Source organism: Dromaius novaehollandiae, chromosome 2, assembly GCF_036370855.1.
Source record: "Dromaius novaehollandiae isolate bDroNov1 chromosome 2, bDroNov1.hap1, whole genome shotgun sequence".
NCBI lineage: Eukaryota > Metazoa > Chordata > Aves > Casuariiformes > Dromaiidae > Dromaius > Dromaius novaehollandiae.
The window spans coordinates 60530350-60557776 of NC_088099.1; the positions used below are offsets into that span (position 1 = coordinate 60530350).

At 36.8% G+C, this 27427-nt stretch overlaps 1 protein-coding gene across 1 annotated transcript in view; it reads left to right on the forward strand.

Moving 5' to 3' along the window:
* CNTNAP2 (contactin associated protein 2) overlaps positions 1 to 27427 on the forward strand; it is a 1147482-nt gene that overhangs the window by 490901 nt on the left and 629154 nt on the right. The window contains exon 4 of the mRNA XM_064506638.1: positions 7728 to 7875. Coding sequence (XP_064362708.1) covers positions 7728 to 7875 — 148 coding nt within the window. The remainder of the gene's footprint in view (positions 1 to 7727; positions 7876 to 27427) is intronic.

Consider the following 27427-nt stretch of genomic DNA (forward strand, 5'->3'; position numbering starts at 1 on the left):
CACTGAAAGATTAAGTCAAAAGCACTTATTCATTCTGGGTGCCCAGGAAAGTATACTAAGTGCCACTGAAAGTTTGTTGCAACTTATTTGTCTAGTGTCACCTGGAGCACTGGGGCAGTCACAAGCAGAGGCCAGATCCTGTGCTACAGGGCTGGTATTTTCGTTTTAGACAGTCCTTTCTCGTCTGGGAGCCCACTGGCTTGGACACTAAGCACATTGCCATTTCTCAGGCAAATTATACAGGAGATCTTAAAGATAACAGTCTTACTCATTATGCGGCCCTGAGTTCTCCCTGAAGTACCAACGCCCCGAATAAGGCAGCTGTCTGAGAGCTAAAATCTATTTAGTTTAATTTCAAGTTCAATTTCCGGATCTGGAGAAGCCTGAGTCTGTTTACTTTTGCTGTGCTGCCATCCATAATGTGCCCTAAAGTAAAACTTCACAATATCCGTATGTTTCTGTCCTCCCTTACTTGAGCCTAAAGTCTATGGGCACAGGAGGATTAAGTGGATTTGGGAAACAAACAAACAAAAACCAGTCTGTATACACATGCACTCACCCTTGGATGTCCTGCCTCAAATACTGACATAATCGAGTTCGCCAAGGATGCCTGTTCTGCACTGGGGAGCTGTTGGTTTGCCTAGCAAAATGCACTGATAACTCAGTAATATTTCTGAGCATAAAAGATGTGAACAATTAGGATCTAAAAGAATGAGAAAAGCAATTCAGTCTTGGGTTTGGGGTGAATGTGGAGGGTAGAGAGGTAGTTATTTGTTTGATTTGGTTTTTAGCTTTATGCTTCATTACTCCAAATAGATTAAACAAAGATAATACCCTACAGTAGTGCCTGATGAGAAAAGAAAAAGTGTTTTACTTGCATTCAATTAATTTAATATTAATCATGTTTTGGAAACTTTTTTTTGTTTTTTTAAAAAACCTGCAAACAGCAATACACAAGTTTGAAACAGAGAGATATTTCAATATGAAAGTCTTATTTCTAATTTTTATTTCAGGTATCTGAAACTATATCCAAGGTCTCATATCTTGCTTTTACTATTATGATTCCTCCAATGCTCCGTCCTTAACTTTCAAAAATTTTTGCTAGGAATTGTGTCCAAAACTGAAATCTGTAGGAGCCATCTCTGAACAGAAGACAGAATTAACCCTTAAAGAGTTCTTCAGGGTCCCGCTAAAATAATGAAAACTAATCATTCCTCTAAACAAGATCAAGTTGAGCAATGGTTGTTAAGTAGTGGTTATAAAATGTTAGCATATTATGCTATAAAATCAGTAATTTTATGTTGATGAATCACTTCATTTTGCTTGGAGATGTGAAAGGGTAAAACGCAGCAAATTGCATGTTGTTGACTTCATCATGACCACTGTTTGGATGTAGTAATAATTACATGACATTGTACATATAATGCTGGTAATAATTACATGACATTGTACATATAATGCTGATACATACATGATTCTAGTATGTTTCTAGCTTACAAAGACAGAATTAGGGCCTGAAAATAAACGTCCTAAGACTTAATAGAGAATTTAATGGAGTGATCAAAATTATGGTTCTATTTCAAAAATTCTAGGATGTATTTTGAGCATTGAGTATTTGTATTCAGATACATTAAAAGCCAGTTGCTAAATGCGTATCTCTTCTAATTGACCACCATTTTTTTCTAATCCTTACAAAAACAGGATATATTTACATCTCCATCTCTTCATCAGACATGACTGAAATTTGCCAGTGAGCTCCAAAGTTAAGAGGAAACACTGACAGACATGAAAGATGCATGCATGCCCATTCATATATTCAGCACAGGATTGTATAGGAGTTGTGTTATTAATAAACTAGTTACGAAATCCGTAGCAAGTATCTATTTCTTCGTAGAAATTAAATTAGAAGATTGATAAACTTGGTGATCATTGTTTGCATATTGGATTTAAAGGCTCTTGAATTGGTATGATGAGAGCAGGAGTGTCTAAGACTTTTCTGTCTTAAGTAGCCTACTTTTCTGATTTCTCTCTTTTTAAGTATTATCACTGTGGAAATAAGACCCGTTTTCAACTAAACCAAGTTCCTAACTTTCAATATGTGAGTAGTTCCTCAGAAATCAGTGGTACTACACTATACATGGGTGACTTGCTTATCCGAGACATGTGGCTGAGATAAGGTTCTGAATAATTGTACTGAAATTCGGAGTTTATGGATATTAGTGGTAGTAGAATAGGGTTCAGTGACTTCATGTTAGCACAGAATATCATCACCAGCAGAGTGTTTACTTTATCCACATATTAATCCTGAGTTTTTAGGAGCTCTGGTCATTTTATAACCATGAGTCACAAAGATGAGATCTGGCACCTGCTGTTGGTATTGTCTGCGGGTTTCTTAATTCGGGATGAGGAAGATGCTTACTACAGCTTTTAAATGCATTCGGATATTGTTTTTCTATTACGATACATCACTGTGTGAGATGATTATGAAGGATGCTGTGGAAAAGCTGTCTCGCTAAGAATGTGCTTATTATTTTTAGGAAAGAATAGAGTTTGTAAGCTGTAGTGTTATCGATTGTGCTGTTCGATAGGACACATGAAGAACTGGTTCTTTGGGGAAAAAACTATCATTTCCTATCACCCATTCCTACTCCACACATCTCTAGGATATGTCAATGTAGGAATGTCTCAAAACTAAGCTGAAATTGACCAAATTTTAATCAGTCACTTTCTGTCTCATTCCTCTCTTTTTCAGTTTATTTGCTATTTTTCTCTGCAAGCAGTTTTCTTACCCAGTCTTGTTTTCTCCTCCTGTTTTTCCCTTCCTCCTTGAAGTTAATCTCATAAGATTTTCCTTTATCTAGTCCTCCTAGTCTTGCTGTTTCAGTTTACCTTGTACATTTGGGCTGGATTTTCAAAGGTGTCCAGCAGAGAAGTGTTTCAGGAGCTGCAAGGTGCTTAACTAGAGCCTGACTCAATTTTCTAATGGAGTTATGTTTTTCTGGAAAATGCTGATGTGGTGAAACGCGAATGCTTTGCTGAAACATCTTAGTTTTACTGAAGCGTAATGTAGACTTCAGTTACCTGGTGTAGAACCCTGTGGACTGCCCTTCCACAGCGCCGTCAGCTGAGAGCTCCTGACACCTACCTGCTCCTCGATGGGGCACAAGTCTGGAGAGCTCAAGCGAAGAGCAAGGTTTTCCAGATTTTCTTTGCCCCGCCGGCAGAAGGCTGACAGCCATCCCCAAACCAGTCAACTTGTCAAATTTGCAATCAGTTTTTGGAACAGCTTGTTTTTGGAAATGTTTTGGAATATTGGGGATTTTCTAAAAAATAAAAATTTTAGGGTTTAACCAGTTCTAAGCTTAATTCAGCTTGGGGTCATCAAAGAAAACAAAGTTGTGTCTGCTTATGGACATTTTTATACTTCATAATGCCATACTTTTTAATGTTGGTTCTGTATACAAGCCCTGTTTCTGAATACAAGAGTCATTTATGGAGCTATAATATCAGGGAACATAGACTCTTTATAATGTTTTCACTGTTGCTGTATCAAAATGCAGCTAGATTAGGTATTTTTCATTAGTTCAGACTCATAAATTATTCTCTCCTGTGTTTAAAATGCCAATGACAAAGCATAATGTCAAGAAATATAATAGTAAGAATATAATTAAACTAATGAAAAAAGATTACCTTGAAAGAAATTGTCCTTCTTCCTGTTTTAATGGAAAAGAAATGTCATCCATGCACTACCCTACTTCTACATCACCAAAGAAAGAGCATATGTTGAAGTAGTTTAATATTTGTCTCTGAATAAGTCATTAATTTGGATGGAGAATTTTTCACCTGAATTAATTAAGTCAGATGAAAAATTAATTTGCACCTGAAGCAAATTAGGTTCTGTAGCATATGTGGGGCAGAAGATGAAGTGGTGGGTTTTTAAAGTGAAGTGCCGTGTTTTTTTCTGCTTCACTACAAGTTTAAAAATCGCAAACATCTTCCTGTTCATTTGGCTGAGTATCTGACCAACATGCTTCTTTTCTTTACCTCAGTGGCCAAAGTATGAAGAGTTCCTCTTTTGTTCACTTCTGACATTACTTCTTATTCAAACTTGAGCCTCTGTCTTTCAGAGATAATTTTGCAATGCTGAGAATTTCTTTTTAATCCTTTACAGTAAAAGCATTTTCTCAAAATCAACTTTGTTAATGGACTTGTATACATAAAGTAGGGTACTGAGAAGTATTGCAAAATTGTTCTTTTACAGAAAACTAGACACTTTTTTGTGAGACAAGTAACATTCTTGAGATGTATGCTACATACAAATACATAATGTAGCTTTAGCATTTATAATTATTAATTAGAATAACATTGTGTTGTGAATACAGCAAATAAAACCCAGTCTGAATCTTAACATTCCCTAACTTTGCTTCCAAGCTTCACTAAAACTTACTTTCGCCCCTTGGCTTTTTATGCTTATGCTAAGAAATTTTATCGAATGTCTCTACTGTGCTTATATGTATGGTAGTATGGTGGAAGCATATTGGTAAAGTCAAAGCGAATTTCAAAGACTGTACAGCATTTTTTGCGGCTTCTTGGGCTGAAGAGAGCTCCTGTGCCAAAGGCTTGTCTGTTTTTTTGAACTTAATTAGTTGGCCTATTAAAAGGTATTTTCTGTCCCTATGAACGTGGCCTAGTAATTTTTGAAAAATACTTGGAGCTGGTCAAATTTTACTCACAGGGAAGCAAGAGGTAAATCTCTCAGCAAGTGCTTCTGAGAACATGCAAAATATGCTCTGGGTGTTGGAAACACAGCAGCTAGAGGTAAGTTTTCTTGCCTTTCTTCACTCTTACTGCTTTGCTACCCTGTGGAGGACCGACTGTGGGAAAAGTGGTTGCGACTCGCGACATTCCCAATCTCTTCATTGCAATGTGAGCTGCAATGTCAAGCAGCTTAAAGAAGTTTGGATCTGATATAAGAGGAGAAATGGCTGGTAGAATAGAGGGTTCGGGAGCTGGACCGATGAGACGATACTACTTATCTTACTGCCAAGTGAGCCATCTAAGTCATTCTCCCTCTTTGGGTTGAAGAAAAACCGTATTACCCGTGAAGAGCACATTTCTGGCAATATTACTTCAGTGAGTTTACGAGATTAATAACCTGGACATGTTGTTTAGTTCATAGAGGTATTTCCACCTTTTCCTGAAAAACAGTTCTGTTAAGGGGGTTTGTTATTGTGCATTTCTATACTTTACAGTCAGGGACTCATTCCCTTTTAAAAAAATCTCTACTATAATGTGGGTCTAAATTATACTTTTAAATCTTATTAAATTGTTTGTTAACCTTGGCAAACGTGGCTTTGCAAATTGTATAAACTCAATTTTTAATGAAAACCTGCCTTTCTGAGCCCATGCACAAATCCCAGTCAGAAAAGGAGATTTAACAACAATAGTACATAATTCACAAGCTCTTGTAAATTGATTTTTCAGCCCTGCAATGATGGATTTTGGTCTGATGTTTGCATTATCCACAGAGCGTTTATTACTGTACCACATTTATCTAAATGAAGTCTGCATTTAAAAGGATATTGTTCTGCTGGAAACTAAATAAAATGTATTTTAATTATCTGAGAAACTGATGACACCCCCAGGCTGCCTTATTCTGTACTACCTGTGTCTATGCATCTCATCCAGCAAATGTTACTGGATCTTATATCAATAGAACCCCTCAAAATATCAAACATTTGCTGTTTAGCCCTATATGTTTCTGACAAAAAACAAAACAAAAACCAGTAAACTGTATGTCAGAGCACAAAGTTTGAAGAGATACAGAAAATCATTCTTTTAAGAATCAGTCTTTATCAATCAACTAATCAAATGATATACAAAATATCATGTCCTCCTTTATTCCTCTTTCACCCTAACACTTCTAGTGAATTAAAATTTCTACATTAAGAGAGTTTTATTAAGGTTGCACTAAGGATTAAAAATTTAGGACATGCCTAAACAGAAATTGTTCTTGTGATGTGAAGCATTATGCTGTATGCTCACAAACTACTTTTTCCTATGGATTGACTTCATTATTCATTGCATGAAGTTCTGTTTCCTAGAACAGGACTTAGAGTACAGACAGCTGTTCAATAGGATTTTTTTCTCCTCATTGTTCAGTGTCTGGTGTCCTTTGTTATATTTGTATGCTAGTCATCTCGGCTCAGAAGACAGAACTATTAATTTTCTCATAAACACTTACCACTCTAATATTAAAGTGCTTCGTAGACATTAATTAATGTATTTTAAGAGCTATACAATGATGTGAGGGGTGGCAGCATCTAGCATGTGAATGGCTGCACTCCAGAAAAATTAAGGAGAAAGCAGCCATTATTATATGTCATAATTTTTGCAGGCAAGTAAGGAAGGGAACCGCCAACCAGATCTATTGGGCACTGAGCAAAATAGGTATTCATCAAGGATATTCTTGTGGGATAATTAGTACCTGGACATGTAATTAAAAAAAGTTATAACTGTATGCAAAGGATCAACTGAAATTTTATCTTTTTCTCAAATTTTTGATAACTTGATTTTGCAGTAGTATTCCTTACACTTCAGTTGTTCCTTTGTTTTCAGTTTCAGTGTACACTGGAGTATATTACTGGAGTTTACTTGGATATATTCAGGTGGTAAAAGTGTAGATACCACTACTGACTCTTTGCCTCTATTTTTTTTCGGTAGCTAAAGCATTGTTTTTTAGAATGCACAGAGTGATTATTTTCAGAGTGTCTCTAGCAGTGGGTCAACTTTTCTCTATTCATTTATGACTGCTCTGTTCACTGTCCCAAGACACTAATGTCTTTTAAAAGTTATCTGTGAAGAGATGTAAAAGTTCCTCTGAAAATGTTAAGCCTAACTGAATGAGCATCAGTTTGCTAGGTGGAGGAATAGTCTTATTTTTTTTAATCTGCCTTCAGTGAATGAATGGATTGTCACAAGCTGACTAGAGAAAAAAATATATATAATGTTAACTGGGAGGTATCATTTACTTTTGAGCTTGATGCTATGAAATGTTTTACTAAGAAGTAGAAAAACTCACAAAACTTGCACTAAGTATTTACTTCATTGATTTTCAAAACTTGAGAACTTTTGTGTCCTTTCCTAACTTCCCAAGTTTTATTAATCAAAAATAGGCTTTGCTAGGGCTGACAGCTATGGTTATGACAGAAATCAGATACCCACTTCCCAGTGGGTAATACATCAAAAATAAAGGAAGATTTCTGGGCTGTTGGAAATTGCAGACATTGAGGGAGTTTCAGATCTATTGTAGGTAGCAGGTTATTCCAGTGGGACCACGTATGGGGAAATGACTGGAACACATAATCTGATTGTTTGATGATGGGTTTCTTCTTCCACAGAACAACCGCTCTGGGTGAGACACTTTTATTAACATTTTAATGACTGCGTCACAGGTTAGCAATGCAGAATGGATCGCTTTCTTACCTCACAGCAGCTTTTCCATGAATTCAACGTATCTGCTGTGCAGAAAGAGGACATGAGGTCCCAGTGAATGGTTCCTAAATCGACTGTTCATTTGGTCACTAGCGAAGAAAGATTTGAAACAAACTTTAGCATAACCTAGGTGCTCAGAGGACCTCAGTACCTAATGTTTTCCTTCACAGCAGGAAACCTTTATAGCATGTGAGATAGATGTAATATAATCATTTTATTTTTCTTTCTCTTAGGCATTTCCTGGAAATACAAATTCTGATAGTGTGGTCCGGCATGATTTACAACACCCAGTTATTGCTCGCTATGTACGTATAGTTCCTTTGGACTGGAATGGAGAGGGCCAAATTGGGCTGAGAATTGAGGTCTACGGCTGCTCTTACTGTAAGTTTTTCCATGATTATCCCCCCTTTTTTATTTCTAAATAAACCTGTCTTTACATCCCAGATTAAACCTAAAACTCAAGTACTTTTTGCTTAAATAGATTAAAATGTTCCATGATTGCTAATTATATTGCCCAGGGCCTCATGAAATACTTATTTTAGCCTCTGAGTTGCTAGTTAGCTTAGGCAACACTGGAATCCACAACAATACTGCTTTGAAGGGGTTTTTTTTTTTGATCTTCATGGTTACTTTTGTAGAAGACTTTGACTATTTTTGTTAGCCTGAACAGGTCAGTTCAGGAAAAGATAGTATTCAGCGAAGTGTCACGTTAGGTCTTGAGGGGAACAACTGGGAAACAAGATATAATTCATTGCCTGGTATTAAAGATAAAATTAAAGCAAATAAATAAGAATTCTGTCATGGCAGCTCAGATTGTCTAAGTGTGTAACATGTTTTTCAGAGGTTTGCCTTTACTATATGAATATGAATTTAGAGTTTCTTTTGAAATCCAGATAAGCAGTGGCACAAATGCTACTCAAGTTAAGGGCAGAATTGATTATGTTTTAAGAAATGCAAGGGTAGCTTCTAAATGCCCTTCCTTGAATTTGATCCTGCCAGTGCTTAAATAAAGTCTAGAAACCTGCAGAAAGATAGCTGTCTGACATCCTATTTCTAAATATATATTTTTATGCAGTATCCTGGTTTGTAGATATTTTAGCTGGAAGGACATATTTGAGATTTCTCTGTTTTTATTCTAAGCAGGGCAGGAGTTAGAATAAACATAGGACCATACGTCCTGCAGATCTCCTCCGTTGACTTCATTGGGTGACTCAAGGCATCTGGGTGCCCTTTGCCATCAGAACTAGCAAAAAGAAAAATGCCAGTTGTGGTTTTGATTTTGACAGATACTTCAAAGCCTAGGTACTTTCGTTTAACACCAGTGAGAACCAAGAAGAGTAGCATTTCAACATCATTTCTCTTATTTTTGTGCAAGGAAATACATACTTTAAAAAAATATGCTTAATTGCCTAAGACTCTTCAGGCAGCTGCACTGACTTAGTTGAGAAATTAAATCAAGCTTGCTGTGGTGAGGGCAGTGCAGTGCTGAGGGCATTCAGGGGTGTTAGATACATTCGTAAAAAGGTGAGAACTGTGGGCTATTCTGAAGTTGATTAATACTCAAAAAGAAACTGAGCTTGTGAAATTTTTTAAATCACTGTGGTTATTCAGCACACAGCCTCTTAATCAATATACATTTACCATTGCACTGTTAAAATGTTTTACTGTGCTGTTTTAAATATATAAGCACTACAGCACAGTTAATTTTGCAGCAGCATGATAAATATTTACTTTCAAGTATACCTACTTGCTTTGTACCTCAAATACAAATTCAGGAGTTTGATAAAAGAAACCAACATCTAGTTTTTTTGTGAAATATGACTCTTTTTAACAGACAAATACCTTTAACTAGCAGAATCAAACAATAAAAATTATGATCTTTTCTGAAATATTTACAGCTGAAAGCAGTATTTTTTTTTGATGAAATAGGTAGACAAAGTACTGTAGGTACATGACAGGATGCTTTTAGAGGCTTAAAGTAAAAAGTAGAAAAAGTAAAACACAGTTTGGTTGACAAAATGATTTCAGTCATTTGATGAAAAGTTGCTTGGTTGACAGACTGCATAGTTTCAGAGGAGAAGAAAAAGCATCTGTCGGGGAAACAATGTATGGGCCTATAAAAATACTGACAAAACGTGTCTTCACAGAAGGACTGAGGCAGCCAAACCTCAATTTTGATGAAAGAGTAGGGTTGGGCTGCTTGTGGTAGAGGTGATTTCAATAATTATTTTTATTTTATTACAGCATTAGTAATAACATTTTATACTGTTATGTGTACAGGGACTTCTGCTCCAAATAAAACCCTTCTAAAATGCTTTGTGATTTTGAGATGCAGGAATTGCTTTCACCATCCCTGAAATGCACTATCTGTAGGATAGTAGTAGAGCAGTGAAGAAAAAAATCTAAAAATTGACTGTTAAAAGAGAGGAAGGCAAGTCTTTGGTATGACATATAAACAGATATTTAGTGACTATGAAAACTCGTATTTCCTTGCACATTACTGCAACGTGATCATCAGTCTCAGAGTATTGAGAAAAACAGTTCCTTGTGTCAAACTGCTTATTCAAAAATCCTGTAATTAATTGCCATAGTTTCCAGTTCCTGTTTTTTGGGGGTATGCTTGTAAGATACGCATTTAGGTTTTTGCCCCAGAGATGAAAACCACATTCTTCCTCTCCCAGCAAACCAAAGCAAAAATAGGTGCGATTTCCAGAGAGGGGATTAGATCTGATGTCTGCCCCCTGAAGAAGTTAACAACATTATCAAATCTTCTCCTTCCAGCTTTGTTTTACTTTAAGTTTGAGAACTGGGATGAAATGGCATCTTTGTATTTTGTGTAGATGAGACCTGTAGGCGAGATGCAGGTGAAGTCAACTTCTAAAAGAAGACTTCTTAGAAGTCACCAAAAAAGAATTAGCGGTTCACCGCAGAGCAAGATTCAGAATTAGCTTTGTACTGTTAGCTGTGAATAACGGTGACATTAATTTCAGAAAAGACTTTCATTCTCTATAGGGCAAAACTGACCATGTCTTATTTGAGGGAGAAAAGAAAAAAAATTACTTGTGTAAAGGCAACGTTAATGGAGGCTATTTAGTCCTCTGTAAAGGGGAAAAGGGTCTTTACACTTAAAGTGACATCATTTATCAAAAAACAAGTCATAGAGAAGAAAGCAATATAACTGAAGCCAAGATATGCACTGAGTCAGTTAAGGCAAAACTGATGGTAGATTTTTATTCATACTCTTTCAGAGACAGAGAGCAAAGGCATGTGACATATATCTTCCATCATGTCCACATGTATGAATTTCTGAGACAGGCAGTAATGTCACGGCATCTGGAGGCTATGACAACTGTAATATAGTACATTTCACTAGCGATTCGTGAAGATCGTAATAAGTTCCTGCAGGATCATTGCCATATGAATAGTTCCCTTAATCTCCGTCCTGTGGCAGATGAATGTCTACAAAATGGCAATAACCTTACTATTGCATAATCTTTGGTTGTTCTCTCCAAGATAACCGCTGAAGGATTTTTGGGTGCTGAAGTCCTACGTTATGAGTGGAAATATCGTGATCTTCATTTGTCGGCTTTTTTGATATGGTTGTGTTGTAGATTTTCTGTATCTAAATTGGATGTATGAATCTTTCTCATGCAGTTGTACATCCAATGGTAGGAATTTTCAAATCCAGATGATTCCTTTCTGAAGTGTAGGACATATTTGGGGGGGAAAAAAAAAACACTTGGAAGTGCTTTGAAAGTCATCCAAATACTCAATATACATAAGGCAAATACCCAGCAATACATATTGCAGAAACAATGATTAAAGCTCCACTAATAGCTGCAAACTGACTTTTTTCCCATTCTTTGACCAGCTCCATTTTCTAGTTCGTACAAAGCAGCAGAACTGAACAAATGTCGTCTGAGTGGGTGTTTGCAAATCTATTCATTTCAGTTATTAGCTATACTATTTGTATTTTGCTACCTATGTCAAATGTTACTGTTTCAGTTTTCTGAGGGATGCCTAATGGTTTTTTTAGTGAGAGAAGGAAAAGAAAGAAAAATAGCAACCACGGTCCTTAGGGTTCTGTGAAATCAAGAATGCTTGTACGGCAAGCACTTACTCTCCAGATATTAGACTGAACAAAATCTTGGTCGTGTAAACATTTACAAGAACAAAAATAAGGCCTGGAGATGCTGTTAAGGGATTAGCTATTAGGATTTGAAATGAATGTTGGCAAGAACTGTTTAGGAAGTACTGAAGTGCTAAAAACTGTGGGCTGAACAGATCTTTTAGGTAATTGTTGACCTGGTTAATCCTGCCTGCAGAGACTTCGGCTCCCAAGGGCAACCGCGGCTTGAGCCAATTCCACGTGCAGTTCTACTCACTGCTAGGAAATTTTCTGTGATACTTCTTTGAAATCTCCTTTGCTCCGTTTCATGCCATTGCTGATAACTAACTATCCAGCTCTCTCTCACTCTGCCAAGGGGTAGCCATAAGTACTTACCTGAGAGCCCAGAATCATCTATTGTATCTAGAGGTCACTGGGAATACTGAAGGCAGATGAGGAAGCTGCTGTATTTTGCTTTTGTAGAATCTGGCTGATTTCAGCTTCGGATTTTGTTTCACCAGCACAGCATCAAAAAACTCCAAGCATGTTCCAAAGACCATTGAAGTGATGCGATTGCCATTGGAACCGCATATGCCGAGTAAAATACAGCTCTCTGTGTATATACATGTCTGCCTGTGTATTTCCACTGTCACGCTTTTGGTCCCTGTGTGAATATTTATCTAAGTGGTGAGGTACTAATATGGTTCCATGATCCACATAATCGATTTCCTGCGCCTTCCTACGATATTTTATTACTCCTAATAAATGTGTCACTAAATTGTCTGGCAAGACTTCTCTGACCATCTAAATGGTGGAACTCTATAAAAATATTAAATGGCAGAAAGGAAGAAGCATTTTGAAGCGTACATTTTGTGAAATCATATTCTCACATTTCTAGCAGTTCGGTTAGAATCGTTGTAAGTAATCCTTTGAATGTGCAGGGATTTTACTTTTGGGGAAAAAAAATCATAGAACTGAAATAATTGTTTAGCACAGGTCCCTCTGAACTCCATAGCTTTGCTTGTGAGAATGGATGGGACAGTTAGGAGTTCTCCTACCCACAGCCCTTGGTTTTTTTTTTTTTCTTTTCTCTGAAATTTCATCATTTTTGTACTCAGTGGGTCCGCACCTATTGAGGTCTGTGATTTTAGTCATCATCTTCACAGCTCAGCAGCTGCAAACATTGCTTGATATTCTCGCTTTCTGACATTTAAGGTGCATGGCTGAATACTCACATCTAGCGTGTGGAGAGTGAGGGAAATGAACTGTTGAACTTTTTGTTTGCAGACTTTTAGCAACATGTTTGAATATGTGCTCTCTTTAGGGAAGTTTGCTGCACTGCTAATATGTTTTAGCTTTTTGGCATGGACAAATTGATGCCTTTTCTTCTCCATACATTCTCAGTTCTGTGGTAGTTTTAGGACAGTGGGTTTTTGCAAAATTAAGACCAAAAATACCTTCCTGCTTTACAAGCATTCTAGATACGGGCTGGTTGCCCCCATCCCTCCGCAATGAGAGGTGGTTGCATTTCTACATGCCTGTCCATGTATTTTGGTATGATAAAAGGCAAGAACAGACTTGAGTCCATTTGTTGCCAGAAACAAACACGAGTCCATTGGTACTAGGTGCAACATTAAAAAAAAAAAAAAAAAAATCTATTTCTTCTACTTTAAAGACATCAAAATGAAAAAAAATTTAGCAATTTTGTAATGCATTAACAAATATGATTTTTCAATCAGAAAACTCAGACTGAAAGAGAAAAAACAGTTTTCTTTTTTATTTTGAGAAAAACAAAAATACTTCAAAATATCTTACTATCTCTTTTTTTCCTAAATGGAATATTTCAAAAAAGGTTGACATAAATGAATTTGTTAAAAATGCTGTTTTTATTTAAATAGTGTATTAAGTGGAAAGAAAACATTCTGGTTTTGTAAGGTAGACCTTACAGCCTAAGAAAATGTTTTTATTTTTTTAACCTTTTAGTTAGTCTGATGCAATACAACCCCCCCTCCCCCCCAGCTTTTTGAAACCAGCAGCAAACTGAAAAGGCCATTATTTTTCTATTTCTGCTTGTAATGAGGTTACTGGTAGATATTCTCAAGCGCCACAAGTTTGAGAACTGCAACAGCAATGTGTATTCTTTACAGGTCCATTTGTTAGATGGCAATGAATGTATAAGCAAAGTCAGAGGAAAACAAGTATATTTTCTATGAATACATGCCAACCAGCTTGTTCAACTGTATTCTCAGACAGTTTTCAATTACACTTGAACACTTTTTTTAAACATTCAATATTTCTTTTAGAAGGATGTATGTAGCTGGTTCGTTTGAAAAAGCCCTTTTATGACTTTTTTATGGAAGGAGGAAAAACTTGTCCCAGCTAAATAAACAGAATATAATCCCCAAATCTATCACATTTTGTATAATGTTTAGTACAGTCAGGTTTGGCTCTTCTCCTGCAGAAAAGAGCAGACTAACAGTTTCTACTAGGTCTTCCAGTAATTTCCCACACACCCTCCAAAGAAGGAGTATTCAGTGGTGGTCTGTACTGTATAATCAGTTAATATGACGATGGAGGTTTAAAAACTATTCTTAGGTTCATAGTTATCTGGGGAAGTTTTTCACAAAGTAAGAATGGCAGGTTTCAGGTAAATACAATTGAATCATCTCAGTCTAATCACGACAGCCTAGCCTCCAAAGGTTTTTGCTTGAATGAACGCTCCTGATGGCTTTGCCCAGCATTTCTTTCTTTCCTTTCTTTAAGTGGTGATTGATCCATTTGCCCATGATGACTTGTGCACTCGAGAAATCAGGTGTCTTTTTTTCTCACGAAGCAAAAAACTTCGGCAGATTTCAGACTATGGGTTTTGGTTCTGTGCCATTGATTTTGAGCCTGAAGGGCCTCACCAGTATTTGTTTTCCTGCATGTCTGGAATAAAATATATATATTAAGGATGCAGATGCATTTATTTCCAGACGGTTCATTTTATTCTGTTCTCTTTTTTTTATTTCCTTTTCCCTAAAGTTTAGCTGAAGATGATGTATTTTGTATTTTCCTTTTAAGCAAAATGGCATATGGTGTCTTGCGATGAGTAAACTCATGTTTCTGCTCTGCCAAAGGTAATGTTAGTCTTCTGTGGTATGAAGCTGCATGTATTAAGGAGTCAACATAGCTGAAGGGAAAAAAACATAGTTAACTCTTCATAATAATGCTTTTGTAAAAAATGTGCCTGGCGAGTTATATACAGTGTATCCCAATAATATGGTGAGCTTCTGCACCAGGTCGTATTTTAAAGCAAGAGTCTCATTTTTATGAGAGCAGCTGCGGAGATTTAGGTAAGGATGTTGGCAATTTTTCCCCAAATCCTCAAGGACGGGGAAGGTGCTCGGTTTTCCCATCCGGTCAGGGTGATGTGGGAGGCCCCCTCTCCCGTAGCTGGCGAGGACCTGCCTCGCCTGCCGTGGGCTTGTGGGGACGGCTGCTGCCACCGGCCTGGCTTGGCCACTGCTGGTGGCTCCCTTCTGCCCGGCCTGGCCTCGGGGTGACAAAAAGCCAAGGAGACGCAGGCACCTGCGGTGTCCCGCTGGCGTCTGCCCGGGCAAAAGTTCTCATAACGCCCGCTAAAGGGCTGCAGGAAAACAGACAGTCGGACCATCTTCTGCTTCATGTCCCCTGTGGAATTAGATTACAAGAAAACACGTTTTCGACTTGAGCAAGCAACCCCCTCGTTTCCAGCAGCTCCAGCTGTAACGGTGTCAGGGAAACGCTGGGGGTTGGACTCTTTGCTGATGCTGTTTTAGCGTAAATGTTCCTGCGGCTGTCACCAGAAGTTACTAATTTGCAAATGGTAGGGGAAGTGGCCTGCACAATGAGTACGGCCAAGCGTGCTGTTGGTGAAAATCCTTGTTCGATTCAGTTGCAACCCTTAGTAGGAGAAATTTGAGAAAATCTTCTAGGCTACCTGCTGCTGCATTTCATCTCATATTGTTCTGAGCTGCGTAGCAAAAAGGAAATACTAAATATTTTTTCTCTTGAATATAGCTGAAGTGGTTATTTTATTATAATTACTGTACAGCTTTATCTGGATCTTCACACAACTTCATACATTGCTCTTTGAGTAGAGAAGGCACACTGAGATCCCTCAGTAAGTGCTACTCAGTCCTTGGTGCAGACTGAGGTAGGTGTGAAGGTAAATCACTGTAAAAACAACAGTCTGGCATTTTTTAAGAATGCCGTTATACACGGGAGATGCTTAGAACCCATATGCTGTCCTCTCTTGTTTATGGTACGTGCGATTTTAGTAAAAATGGAAATAGAAATGTGAAAAATAGATTTATCTGCATTTTTTAAAGCAATTTATGGGACATCTAGAATGTGTTTATCCTTGGGAAACTTGTGGTGAAACTGTACAAATAGTACACAAAAAGTTTTCCTTAATTACAATCATATATTTACACATATCGAATATATTTGAAACTTTTATGTTAACATTTGGCATACGTTCAATCAAATAACATTACTGACAAGATATAAGCTGAAATGACAGTTGCAAGCAAAGACTGAAAAGCAGGGTTCAAATTTTGAAGTAATATTTTCACTATAATTTGAATTCTGAGATTTGCCTTAATTAAGAAGAACATAAAGGTACAGCATATGGACTATGAATATATACATATTTACCTTTATCAAATATTTATAGTCTGAGCTGTTTCTAAATAAACAGCTGCATCCTTTCTATGCTTTGTACAAAATCTAGAAAGTCAGCCTTTTCAAAAAATGCTTAAAAATTTATAATTTATAACTTTAAAAATAGATATGAACTAATTTGAAAAAGTGTGTAGGCAATTTGCAAATGGAGAAGCAGTAAATTTTCATCCCTTCATGGTTCTATGTATTCACCAGATTTTACCAGCCAGGATTTTATAGTTCCATACTGATCATTAGTTAAAAAAGAAAAAGAAAATGTAATGGGTTCCCACAAATCCTTGGTAAAAATTTCCCTGCATAGTGATGGTTCTATCTGTTTTTCCAAATCCACAATGTAATTTTTTTCAATGTGGACATATTCTTTCTCTATCTCTTTCTTTCTTATAGATCATATATATTTAATCACCCTCTTGGCTTTAAGCAAATTGAAGCACTAAGGAAATTGGTTTTCTAAAGCCACAGCCATCAAAAAAATCCTTACAGGGACAATAATCTCCTTACATAAATAACGATTTGGTTAGCAACAGCTAACATTTGATATAACAAGTCTGTATGTCAGCTTAGTGATGCTGCTTGAAGTCAACCATGTAGTAATTTGTACAGCCGCAAATGCATCCCTGTACCTAAGTGTACCAAAGTCAGTAGGTAAATTTCTTTTGATTTCTTGAGACTTTGGATTAGAAAAAATACATATATTTTGTTAAGTGGTAATAAAACATCAGAGAGAAGCAAACTTATAATAAACACGTACGGGTAAGAGAAGGGCTGCAACATAGTGAAGAGGAAACAGGTAGTGGGGATTTACAGTCATAAATTCAGCTGAATACTCCAGCTTTACTTGTGAGTTGTGACTTAAATTCATTTGGTTTATTGATGTCTTACATTAGGTGGCTGTTAAACTGAAGCAAGAGTTTTAGTAAACATCTTCAATACTGCCCTTTTATTGACTGCTGCATTAGGAGAGTCAGAAGGAAGCTAGGAAACTGCATCTTCCAGCAGTTTATTATTAAAACCTTTCTCTTGCCAACCTAATTTTTCTCTGCCCTCTGTTGTCAGTTGTTTTCTATACAAATCTCTCCCATGACTTCTCTCTTCTTGCTTTAAATGTGTGTCGTTCCCTGAATCTGCTCCTCCTTTGTCTGCTTTTTAATAAGCAGAGCAGCAAAGACAAAGGCAACGTTCAAGATTATTCTCTGAATTTTAACTGACAGCACAAACACACAGTCTCCTTTACACACTGGATAATAAATGCCTGGCCATTTGGGAGTAAAGCCAAACTGTTTAGCAGTTTTCACCTGTGGAAAAATGTTATATTGATTTCAGCTGAGCTGCTCACATACTCAGCTCTTTTGCTGGGATCCAGGAATACCCAGCACCCCTCAGTATCTGTATTGGACTTCCTAAAATATGAACACTTGATAGTGAAGGCACCTAAAATGTGAGGCAATTTTTGGAAATGTCAGGTTCAGGATATGAGAGTCAGCCTTGCAAGCCCATCTTTCACCATGGTCAGACCCCAGTGTAGGACACCTCTCACTTCAGGAGTAAGTTTACTTGCAGCAGCTTTGGAGGCGGGTGGAGATCATCATTAGCTGCAATGTAATTCTTCACAAGTATTGGTTGTATTCAGCATGGCTTTTAGGAGCAAACCACCAGAATAATTGCCCGGGCAATGAGTATATCTCTGTAACCTCAGCTGGGCAGTAGTAGAAGTCACCCAATATGTAAAGTGGAGGAGGACAGCACCATGCCTTAAACTCCACTGTTGTTTCCTTCTAATTTAGTGTCAATTTTGGAAGTACCAGGGGCAAAAAAGGGAAAGAAGCCTACTGCAAGTCTTTCCTTTGCAAGCTTACAATAAGACCTCCTATGGGCTTGCCACCACAGAGTTTCTGTTGTCCGTTATATTTTGTTAAGCCATATTTATGCAATGCATCTTTGTATTTTCTCCCCCGAGAGGGCCCTTCAGATAGTGTCGACCAGACTACTTTTTCCACATGCATAAGTATATTACGAGGCTGGTTTATTCACAACAGATGAGTCAAATATGTAGTGTGGCAGGTGATGAGATGTGAGGATTCAAACTGAATACATCTCTGAGTTATTTGGAAATTCGAATGAAAACCTTTAATTTTGCATTATTCTGTTTAAATTTTGACCTAGGTGTGACAGCTATATCTTAGGACAGCTTCAGACACAATGAATGAAATATCTCTCCACAGCACTGTATTTCCCGCAGGTACAGTAGGGGGATTTGAGCAATTGATCTTCTGTCATAATGCAGACATTAAATACTGGTTGTGAATAAACCTAACTCTTACTTTTATTACATCCTGCTGTAGAGAAAAACTTTATCAAGCCAGACTAGCACATACCCCCAGGTTATCTTACCCAAGAGAGATTTTAACTACCTTTTCCATGTACTTTAAGTTTTATTTATGCTGGTAAATGGATAAAGTCAGTATTATTCTTACATTTGGGGGTACAAGTTTCTATACCCAGTTACAAGTTTCAAACACCCAGTTTGAGCTGAAGGGAAAATACTTTGACCGATTCAAATCACACTGAACCTTGGCAGACCCATCTCTCTGGAAGAATATTAGAATAGATTGAAAAGCAGTTTTTTTTCTTCCTTGACAATTTTTGATACCGTGAAAAAGTCTCCTTCCCAGCTAAGTGAAAAAAGCCAATCATTATTAGACATTTCTTAATCATTTCTTTCTTCTTGTCATTTTACCTATATGTCTTTTTAAAAGTTGATTATATTTAGCCTGTTTGTAATTAGTTTTAAAAAGAACAGAAACAAAATATCTGAAAAATTTCATCTTTTATTTGTCCAAAATAAGAGATTTTTTATCTGATTGTCACACAATTTACAAATCATTATTTAATGCAGTTCACTTTTGTTTTTTCTTCATTCTTCTACTGAGAGTTCTAAGTCAAAGAATTAGCAAGTTCTGATGTAAAAACATGCTGCTACAAAATTTTGATCGATCAGTACTAAATACAATATGATTTTTAGGATTTTTTTATATAGATTTTCTTATATGGTGCATGCCTCAACAGTGGACCTCATGTTATTCAACTGTTTAAAAGTGTTGGCATGGAAGACATTTTTATTCATTTTTTTTACATCTTGACTGTTTCAAACTGTGCCAGTCTGTTACTGTCAGCTCTCAGGCATTGCCGCCTTCTCTTGACTCCGTTTTCTGAACTCCAATATTACTCCAAATGTGTAGTCAGCATTATCTGGTTGTAAACTGCATTGACTTTCAGGCAATAGGCACTGGAATTTCTATTCAGAAAAGATGACCGCTAACGAGCAATGCTTTACCAGAAGACTGCTATTTCCTTTACTAGTGAACTTTGGTAACAGATAATATAAGCAAAGAATAATAATAGCATAATAATGTCATGCAGTATTACAATGGAATATCAAAATAAAGCAGAGGATAGGATTAAAGCAGAATATCAAAGTAAAGCAAAAATGGTTGCAACAGAAGTTACTTTATCAGGTAGATATATCAACTGCACATACATGCAGCTGATGCCATCAACTGCTTTGTCAAGCCAGCATACCTGTATCAGCACTGTCTTGCTGAAGATGCTTCTCACTGTTCGTAGGTGACCTTCTTACTTCTTGCAAATTATGTGGTCACTTCCAAATGACAGATTCCCTTTAATGGAGGGCAAAACAAGAAAGAGGGGGAAAAAAAGAGAAATAAGCTGGAGAAGGAAAAAAAATGAATAGAGGAGGGAAGGCTGGAAGTCTCTCATTCTCGGTGCTGCCCAAACCTTTTCTGCCTCTCTGTGGCCGTACACCCCATACCTGTCAAGGATGAGGGTGATGACAGCAGCGGTGTTAAAGGACATTCTGGGGATACTGAAGAATTTAGAAGCAGGGGAGATGGAAATATGATTTGCAATAAAGCTTGCTCTTTTATATGTTCCTTTTTCCTCTAGCATCAGCATTAAATCTTGGGTCCTAAAAGGAAGGGTGATATGACTGTCTTGTCACGGCAGACAGACTCCCTGCCTTGTCCATCAAGTAGGCCCAGTTTCTATTGTACCACTTTGGATTAATTGATTTTCAGTCTCCAACGCCTTTTCTTTGTCAGACATGATATTAATTCAGTCTCTGGGTAGCCTTTGCTGGCTTGCTGCTTCAACATATTTCAGCCTTTTTGTCATTAAGATTTTTCATACTTTTATGAACAATTTTACAGAACAAAATGATCTGGACTTCTGTTGCTTTGGAAAATTTAAAGTATAGGCCTTTCCCAGCTTTCCGAGGTTTTTTTGGAGTAAATCAACTTTGTTCACATGTTGCTTCATAAATTATATATAACATCAACCTTACTGCTGCAGTAAATTAAATTTTATAAGAAAAAAATCATTATACTTTAAGGTTTCTGAATTACTTATCTAAAAATCTGGATTTATATATCTTATTTGATCAACACTTATAAACATTAAGTAGACTTTTCAGATATTTACAAAGCTATAAAACTCATATTTGTTTCCATTATGCATTTTTATATGTATGTTCAGAAACATTGCAAATCCTATTTCTCTTTTGGCTGATGATGGGTAAAGAGAGGGTGGAGGGAGACTTTTTTGTGACAAACCCACTTCTTTGTGACATTAAGCTTCACATTAAAGCAAGCTGAAGCCTACTCCACAGGTGAACAAGCTCACTGATGTGGAGAAATGTTTAGGCCACGTGGAACTTTTATGACTACATATTGCCTCCTTTCAAAAATAGTGACTCATTTTTGTAACTTCTTTTGTATTCATGGCATATTAACAACATCCAAAAAAAGTGAAGTTCTGCAGGCATTTTTAATCCAAGAGAAACTTTGCCCAGCTGTTTGAGAGCAGGGTATGGTTGTTTTGACATTTTTGTCTACCACATGGAGATCACTACTTCATTCTTGTGAACATAAAAAACAAGAATCCCAAGATCCTATGATCCCAAAATAAATACAATATCAAATATAAAGCAAAGGAATTGATGCTTTATTCAGAGTCATCGCAGTAGTAGTCTCACATCAAGCTGGCATTTTGTTAATCCACAAAGGTCTATTCAATCTTTTTTTTTTTATCTGCTTAGTGCTCAAAAACTTAAAACTTACAGCAATATTGCCATAATTTAAAACATATTACCAATTAGTGCATGGCATATGCAATCTCTACAAATGTCGGGAGCTGTAATTTGCAAAATAAACAGAAGAAAAATGAGATAGTTGTTTAGTCTTGCCATATATAAGTTCAATATTTACAACAGTTTTAGAACAAGTGTGTTTGCCTCAAATGACATGAAACCAAATGCTCGTTTCACAGAAGTATATTAACACTGGTTGTAGGGGACACCAGGAGAACCGCTCTCCTTCATTTGGAAGCATTTAAACTTCTCTCCCCCATCTGGCAACCCCAGAATTAAAGCTGCACACACCGTGCATGTTGCCATTTGAGTAGGGCCCTTGATGGCTCATTCCAATCTCCCTTTTCAGTCTCGTTTCTGGCTAAGCAGAGGAAAGGATATGGAAGGCAGAAAAGCCAAGAGTGTCAGGAACAGGGAGCTGCAGAACCGGGCTGGTGCCTTCCTGCGCTTGACTTGGGCAACGCACAGAGTGGGAGGGCTGCATTGGCCAGCTTCTCTGCTGCCCAGTTCTCACTTTCTGTAGAGTTTTTTTGGCGTCTGGGAATCAGTTAATAGTTAAGCTTTGATGTAGCCTTTGCCAATGTGCCAGGGAGATAGGTGAACCTTCAGACTCTTGGCTACCTCTGTTTATCTTCTTAGTATTTTTCACAGCGATAGGGCTATGTCAATATTTTTGAGTCTCATTTTTTTCATGAAATTTGTGTAACATGCTTATTAGAATTCCAAGCAAAAACACTATCATGTGAAAGGAGGGTATTTTTTGGTCAATCTGTATCTAGGCCTTGAGAATCCTGCTCTCCTAGAATGAAGACTAGGAATAGTTGCTTTCTTATATGAAGAAAACAATAAATGCTGCTGCCAACGTTTGCATCCCTAATCTTAAGTTTCCCAATCTGTATTTGAAGACTTAAGAAAGAAAAAACAAAGGATAACTTTTTCAAAGTTCTCTGTGCCTATAAATCTCACTGTAAGTATTGCACACTGCTTGTATTTAGCACTTTGAATAATTCACGTACTCTGCTCCACACAATTGCATAAAGACCTGTCAGCATTTAGAAATCAATTTTGGGAACTTTGTATTGAAAAATTCTTCCTGAATGTTTGCAAGTTAATAGCCTATGAAAGGAGTAGAATTATTCCAAATCTACAGATATTTAACTAAAAATAGTTTCTCCAGATTGTGACAATAGTTGGAGGATGTTTGCTTTTCAGTGTGAGAATGCATCACAGCTTCCAGAGTTACCTGTGTTGTATCCTACAGGATCCCCATAGTAGAGATGCCCAGGTTACTAGAAAAGCCCTCTTCTATATGAGGCTCGATTGTAGTGACCTATACTTGTGACCTACAGGATGGATTATTGAAAATGATTGTTCCTAAGGTTGACAGTGATAATCTTACAAATACTCCAGTTTGTTTAGAATACAGAAGCTCATCCACTCTCAGTAGCACAGGCTACTGGGGGAAAAAAAAAATCCCCTAATGCTTTGCTAACTGCAGTGATGCATCGTGCTTTGCAAAAGAAACCTTCAAAGTAGGAATAATACCAGTGCTGGTGCGTTCTTATGACAACAGGATTGTTCTAAGAACTGTTGCACATTAGCTGTATAAAGTGTTGAAATGTATAAGGCAGTATTACAGGGGCACTCTCAATATTTTTCCTAATTGTTGTTTTATTCTGTTTTCTGTAATTCCTTTTTTAAAGGCATGCACCTAACATTTCTTTAAGTTTTTCTTCCTTCTATCCATCCTTCTGTCTCTCTGTCCTTGTTGCAAAAAGCTTTCACTCACCCTGTTTCTTAAACTGAAACCAGCATGGCTTTTCAATGCTACTGTATAAGCTGTTGTCATATGCTTTGACCAAGAAGCTAGAAGTGGTAGTCACATAGTTATTAGAGTAGTCACATAGTTATTAGAGTAGAATCCATTAATTACTTTGCTTGTCTAATTGTCTCTGTGTCAGGGAAACAAAAATGACTATTCGTTAACAGTACCTACCAGGCGTCTTTTTCAGAGTGTTCAGCTCTTTCTCTAGAGGACCAAATGACCAGCTTGGCTCCTACAAGGTTACCATTCCACATGAACAAAGAACAGAACACTCAGATAGTTCACACTTTATAGGTAAAAATAGAACTTTAATAATTGAACTCTTGCCAGAAAGCTTTTGGTTGTCTTTTACAAAGACTAAGGGATAAAAGTCTTAGACTCCCAAGTATTTTCTTTACAAAAACAGGAATAATATGAAGCAGATCAGGTTTAAGTACTGTGCCACCTAAGAATGTGCAATTCATGCTGCATCACAGAACTCTTAAGAGGAAATATTTAAAAATTTTAAAGAAATATATAGTATTTGAAGTTCTGTTTATGTCTCTGTCTCCCACTGTTCATCAGGTACTCAGATCAGTTGATTTTCTTTTTGGTTAATTTGCAATTTGTGACATACTAGGTTAATTTTGGAGCAACTTGCATTCTCCTCTCTGTTTTCTTTCTTCATGTATCTAATCATATTCTTCATGTTCTTTTATATTTCTATTCAAGAGCTATGAATTAGATGTTAATGAAGAGACTTGTTCTGCATTTCTTAGTAAGAAAAAATTCCCATTAATTTCCCTTATATAAAGGCAGAGACTAGAATTCATAATGAATTTTCTTTCACAAGAGGCATTCCTGGCAGAAAGTCAGTTGTGTATTGGATAAGCTAAGGAGTCTTGGGTCCTTCTACATCTATCCACTGCAGCTTGCCTGTATTGATAATTAAACATTTACTTCTCAACCACACCCTTCAGCACTTTCCTTGGTTGACAGAAATGTATTACAGATATAAAATTACCCCATGTATTTTATTGCGCTACTTTTTTGCCTTTTCCACTTTTCTAGTGCAATTTTTTCTGTGCAGTCGGATAAGACAGATCACATTTTGAAAGGTACTTAAATACTGACAATGTAGACAGTTAGCTGGAAAGAGCATTAAAATACCTAATATGTTCAGAACAGCAACATTTAGGCATTTAACCACTAGATTGTCTGAAAAATCCTAAATTGTATCTGGCATGTTTAATTAACAAAATAGCTTATTAAATCACATCCATGGTTCCTGTCTAGCACTTTTTTACTGTTCCCATGCTATATAAACTTACTAATTTATCTCTTTCCTGGAATAATTATGCACAGAAGCATCCTGATTCTCTCAGAGGAGTCTTCTGAGACTTTATTTTACAGAAATGATTCTGTTCTCCAGAACAGATTTCTTTTTTACTGAATATGACTGTAAGAAAATGTCCTTTTTGTTTCATGAATGGTGGCTATCCTAGAAAAATTGTGTTCCACTCTAAGATTTTTCAAAATATTTGAATTTTGGAACATTATGCGTCATTTTCTAATTAGTCAGCAAGATGCAAATTACTATGGACCTAACTCAACTCTCTGTTCAGATAAATCAGCAGCACCATCTCTCAACATTATTCCTCTAAAACATGTATGACATGAATTATGAAAAACGTTCATTTAAGGATCATATTGTATATGGTTTTTCTCATCAGACGCCCAAGTTGGTTAGCTGGATTTAAGAGTTACTGATGCCTGATGGTATTTCTCTATATACTGCAAAATAAGTAGCATTCTAATGTGAAATAGAAACATGTATGTGATAACATGTATGTTTAAAACAGCAGTTACCCATAGATTCATATTGTATGCAAAAATAAATTTTCTCACAGAATGTTGTTCCATTAGAGCACATACTTCCATCAGAAATGCCTCATGCCCAAATCCATTTCCTATAAAATTCTGACAGATTTCAAGTGCCTGTCTTTTAAAGATGGAGCTCCCAGGCTCTGTGCACCTCTGCTCATTACCAAGAGGACTGTAAAGAGTAGATCCTATGACACTCAAGTTTCTGGTCTCCTTGTATCACAGAATCCGGGCAAGTGGAAGAGTACTGTCTTCATTGTACTGTGAGATTCACCAAAGGCATGCACAGAAAGTTGAATAAAGAAATTCTAAAACCTTCAAATTTTTCACAAGGTTGCCAAAACTTTCAGTAAGCTCTGGTATCTTTATACAGTGCACAATGAAAAGGAAGTATTTAAAAATACTCCTTTTTATTGCCATGGATGAAATGTCAAAGCACAAAGGAATTCTTACAATAACCAGAGATTTGTTTTCTAAAATCTCTACTAATGTAATTCCAGTACACTACCCTATCTAAAATCATTGAATTGCCATTTGTCATGACTCACCAGAAAAACAGATAAATAAAAAATAATCCAAAAAAATGTATTTTGCAGTTCACGAGGCATGAGATGCCTTAGTGTTTATCTTTGTTGTTAGAATAACATTATCCTTGACTGTGTGCAATATGTAATCAGAAATCAAAGTGACTATTTATACAAAGGCTTTCTTCTTTTCCAGCAGCTCAGTACCAGTCATATCAGATTCTTATTTGAGATTTATTACTGTATATCCATTGATAATAGCAATATCCACTCTCTTAAGATATTTTCTTACTGATACATCATTGTAGTCATTTGGAAGCTGTCCAGAGGTAGCATAGATGGAACAAAGAAAATGAAACAATATACATCTAATGTAGAAAAACATATAAGCAGAACTGAGACACTCAGAAGAAAATATTAATCTGACAGCTTATGTCAGAAGACACTGTGGTCACTTTGATGTTTGTGGCTAAGCTGAAACAGGGAGAGCAGCTGAACAGCATGTGCTTAAATCTTTTGTTGAAATAGAGTGGAACATTGTATGTGATGAAAGCATTTCCTGAGGAAAGGCCATAAAAGGTGATTTTAAAGAAGCAGAATGCTTTCTGAATGCAGAGGCCTTCCTGTCTATACAGTAAGCACAGCCAGACAAACCTTCTTGCCCTGGTACCTTGGTGTTCCCTGGTGCTGAAAGCCTGCCACCCACCAGGTGCAGGACATCTGCACTCTCATTAGTCACTAAGAACAAGCCTCATTCTGCCTCCCATATTTAGGCAGTGCAGTTTTTGCTGCATTTAGTGTACTGTATCTTGCTTTTGTTTATATTTTCATGAGCATTTATACTGTAGGCTATCACAGGATATGTGGTCATAAAAGCTTGGAAAAGAGGCAGGAAAAGCTATTCTGATGCTCCATTTGTAAACACATAGTCAAATGCTTCTGATGCAAAATATTAGTGTTAGAACTCAGATACTAGCTTTGCCAAAGAAAAGTAACATATATAATAAATCATGAAGCTATAAAAATGATTCATATTCTCAGACCCCAGGTAGTATCAATTGGAGTCTGAGTGACTATCAGCATGCTCTCTAGTGGCTCAAGAGCAAGAAAATAATAAGATTTTGAACAATAAGGCTAAAGACATAATTTATAAACTATAGATTCATCCAGCAGGTGTTGTACTGGGATCAATATATTCAAAGAAAAATACATAAATAACATGATTTAATCTTGTCTAGCAGCCTAGTGCTGGTGGTAGTTATTTTCCTGGGCATATGGATTTTGTTTGTGTTTGAGTGTGGCCCAAATTACACAAAGAAGCAGCTTAAAATTAGAAAGAGAGCAATGGAAGGAGTAACATAAAGTGATTTTTCTTTGCAGCATGTTACAGGATGCATTTTTTTCCATACTTAGATTCTAATCTTGTAATCTATTTGCAGTGAGAATTTTCCACTGCTTACATATATAAGAGAAGTTACAGAGGTTAAGTCCTATAGTTGACACAGATCCTTGCTGAAGCCTGATACTCCCCCTTCACCCCCCACAAAAAAAGGTGAGGAGGAGGAAAAAAGATTGCCAAAGAGCAGTGTTTGACTTTGAAGCATGTATTCCCTTCTGGGCACATGATGCAGTCCTGGTCCCTCTCCTGTCTGCACCCCAGGAGAGAAGAGCATGCAGAAGCTGATTATGGTTTTACCACGTATCTGCATAAAAAAGGTATTTAAGAGTTGAAGACCTCTTCT